The 3989-nt window shown below is 47.3% G+C and overlaps 1 protein-coding gene across 1 annotated transcript; it reads left to right on the plus strand.

Annotated features, from left to right (window-relative positions):
* Positions 1-2438: 2438 nt before the first annotated feature.
* Positions 2439-3107, plus strand: nog3 (noggin 3; the record flags this gene model as incomplete). The annotated part of the gene is made up of 1 exon (XM_080840711.1): positions 2439-3107. One exon carries the CDS (start codon positions 2439-2441, stop codon positions 3105-3107), a length of 669 nt encoding a protein of 222 aa, XP_080696837.1.
* Positions 3108-3989: the final 882 nt, after the last annotated feature.

Genomic DNA, 3989 nt, shown 5'->3' on the forward strand with positions numbered 1-3989 from the left:
TGCATTGCCCAGGAATTGAAACCCAGGTCAGCTACTTGTTATTCAACAACACTAACCATTGTACATCTGATCACACATGGTCAATTTGCCAAACTCGAAAGTGGTATCTACAGTATTGTGATAGGCAAGCCAACATATCAAAATGTCTGGCCCCCCACTGACCAGACTGGATGCTCATCATCGGCCGCCAGGTAATTTGGTTTGAGACCCGTGTGTCAGAGTAACCTAAGTTTAAGACCAATGTGTGTAAGAGAGAGAGAGAGAGTGAAAGGACTGTGTGTGTGTGTGTGTGTGTGTGTGTGTGTGTGTGTCTGTATGAGCAAGAGAGAGAGAGAGTGTGAAAGGACTGTGTGTGTGTGTGAGGACAAACGCCCCTGTAGGTTGTCTGCTCTGGTGGCTCCCGTTCTTATCATGATTAGACTTTAAAGCCATTTCCTCCCTAACAGGAGATGCCATCCCACACACACACGGACACACAAACACATACACACAAACACACACATACACACACAAAGACACAGACACACACACATACACACACTAGGACACAGACACACACACACACTCACACATACACACACACACACACACACACACACACACACACACACACACACACATCCCACTGGCGCCCCACTCATGCTGTCACTGAAGCAGCTCAGACAATTATTCCACTTTCAGCCCCATTTAAGAGGGAGAAGGAGAGATGAAGGGAGGTAGGGAGTTAGAGAGAGAGAAGGAAGAAGGAGAAGGAGAGATGAAGGGAGGTAGAGAGAGAGAGAAGGAGAGAGAAGGAAGACGGAGATTGGGACTTCAGACGACAGCTTAGCATGAGAACAAGATTGTGAACGGAGGCCTTTCACAGGAACTAGCCACACGCACTCACTCACACACAAACACACAGACACACACAAACACACAGACACAAACACACACACACACACACACACTAATACCAGCAGGCATAGGGAGCGCGGGCAAAGCTATTATGGAAAAGGACACACACACACAGTACAGTACAGGGACAGCAAAACCAGGGCTCAGAGCAGCAGACAGAGAATAGAGAAGAGCACAGACCAGCCATTGCTAATTAGCAGCGTAAAGTGGTGTAAAGTGCCACGGAAGGTAGTCTTACTTTAACACAGTGACAGCGACACACACTGTGGTGTAAGTGCAGTGAAGTGGTGTAAAGTGCCACGAAAGGTAGTCTTACTTTAACACAGTGTGGTGTATGTGCAGTGAGGTGGTGTATGTGCAGTGAGGTGGTGTAAAGTGCCACGGAAGGTAGTCTTACTTTAACACAGTGACAGTGACACACAGTGTGGTGTAAGTGCAGTGAGGTGGTGTAAAGTGCCAGCTCAGTGTAGATGTTGAGATCAAATCCTTTGCAAAAAGGCTTCTTACAAGACACCTCAAAGGTATGCAGACATGATACAGCGTATGGATACACCCTATTCAAGGTCAGTTGCTATTGAGGGTTAGTTTTTTTTAGAATACATATCATCATTCCACACTCAACCGCAGACTTATCCTTCTATGGATATAATACATATCATCTTACCACACTCAACCACAGGCTAATCCTTCTATAGTGGAGATGATTCTCCACATTAAAAGCTATCTTTCAGTCTCTTTTGTCATTGGATATGGACATTTTCTTCTTTTTTATTTTGCTCGTTCAAACATCTGGAATTTCAGTTGCACAACGGTCCCATATTAACTCGGGATTCGGTTTAACAATCTGGTGAATTCTAAAAACGGGAGTGATACCGTGAGCGGCAAAGTTTTAAGACCGGTAGAGGGCGAACACACCTCGCGTGCCGTCCCAACAGCAGTCCAGTCCCACCTCGCCCCACCCTCTGTGCCCGCCCCGCGGGAAGGAGGTGGCGTGGACCTCGCGCAACAGACCCACATTGAGAATGGCCCTGCTAGTTACATCACGGCCCGCGAGAATAAATCGGACGGACCAGGTGATTTTTCGTCTGACTCCCAGCTCCCGGAACGCAGAAACCATGTGGATCTCTAACGGCCAGCACGAGCTCACTAGACCTAAGGGAATGAAGCCGGGCACATATGCCAAAGCTGAAACAAGACAGACAATCTTTTGAATCTACTTTTTAATCTTCAAGTTACTTTTTTCTAAATTAAGTTATATTTCCTTAGTGTATTACAGTAGGCCTGCTGTCATGATCGCGTGTCAGATTTCTTCCCTCATCGGACAGTCGCGTGGATCATCAGTACTGTAGTAACCAGGTGTTCCGCAGCGCGCGCCAGCCTGAACTTTGTGGCGAAGTCCTCGGACCGGACGAGCGCGCGCGCGCTTTGGGGAATTCGGTCATAAAACTGTTCTCTTCGGGATAATTGGATAATCGCCAGCCAGCGCTGAGAGGATTAATAATACTTAATCAATAAAACGATTTTCCCTACAAAATACAAGAATGGATAACACTTTTTATTTTCTGGCAATGTATATGCTGTTTATAACCCTCGGGTTCCGGATTGACAAGGGTCTGTGCCAACACTACTACCTCCTGCGCCCTATCCCCAGCGACACGCTGCCAATAGTGGACCTACGAGAGGACCCGGACCCCGTGCTCGACCCGAAGGAGCGGGACCTCAATGAGACCGAACTCAGAAGCATACTGGGCAGCCACTTCGACTCGCAGTTCATGTCTATAAGCCCTCCGGATGAGAAGTACGCCGGCAGCGATGAGGGGAACGAGTCGGAGCTACGGCGGCCCAGCGGAGCCATGCCCAAAGACATCAAGTCCATGGAGTTTGAGATCCAGCACGGCAAGAAGCACAAGCCCAGCAAGAAGCTGCGCAGGCGGCTGCAGCTCTGGCTCTGGACGTACTCCTTCTGCCCGGTGGTTTACGCCTGGAACGACCTGGGCAACCGATTCTGGCCGCGCCACGTGAAAATTGGGACGTGCTACAATAAGAGGTCGTGTTCGGTTCCAGAGGGGATGGTCTGCAAGCCCGCCAAGTCGGCCCACTTCACCATCCTACGGTGGCGGTGCCAACAGCGGCGGGGAGGGCTAAAGTGCACGTGGATCCCCGTCCAGTACCCCATTATAACGGAGTGCAAGTGCTCGTGCCCGAACTGAAATAAGCTACGGTTCCTTTCACATGCACTGTCCAGTGTAGGAATGTATATTTTATATATGTTGTGTATGTTTATGATTTCACTTGTACAAAGGTCAGTATTATATATGATTACATCCTATACATCCAGCGTCTACTGTATTTTTGAACATACATTGTGATATACCTTTATATTTATATTTAGGAGATTTTCGCCTTGCGAAGAATTAAAATGTTTATTAAAGGAATTAACAGTTTTTTCCATTCTTCGGAAAAAGACGTGTAAACCTCTGGTTGCAAATATAGATGACAGTGTGATTAGGCAGCTTGGTTTGCTGTGCACACGAAGAGGAAAATGATCATTGAACTTGTAAATTAAGAGCAACTTATATTTATTCTCTATGTTCATATAGTCAAATATCATAATTTCAAATAAAACCACTAAAACGTCACTCTTTAGTTTTTTGTTGTTGTGTCCGCCTCATGCATGGTGTGCAGAAAGTCTTCAACGTGTGATGAGCTACTTCTGTCCAGTCAGGGCATCTGTCCTTCTCTCACTGACGACACGGGATGAGTTTGCGGTGCGAGTGCTACCGAAACGTGCTGCAGTTTTTGCGGTGGTCTGCCTGTAACTGCTGATGTGTCGGCGACGCGACTCGTCCACACGGGGCCTCTTTCTCTCCACGGTACTCCTGGGTTCGCGGGAAAAAAACAGCCAACTCTCCGGAGCCGTTCGATTGGAAAAAGAAAAAAAGAAATGAATAACATCTCAATGTCATAGCTCGAGATATTCTAGCTGTCAGCAGGATTAAACTGCAGCGCTAATGTTTCTCTAACTATAGCATGCGCCGAGCTCCGAGGCCATAATTAATTTTCCTTCAAGAGGAGGAAAAAACTCAAAAGAT

Source organism: Sprattus sprattus (assembly GCF_963457725.1).
Source record: "Sprattus sprattus genome assembly, chromosome: 6".
Classification (NCBI taxonomy): domain Eukaryota; kingdom Metazoa; phylum Chordata; class Actinopteri; order Clupeiformes; family Clupeidae; genus Sprattus; species Sprattus sprattus.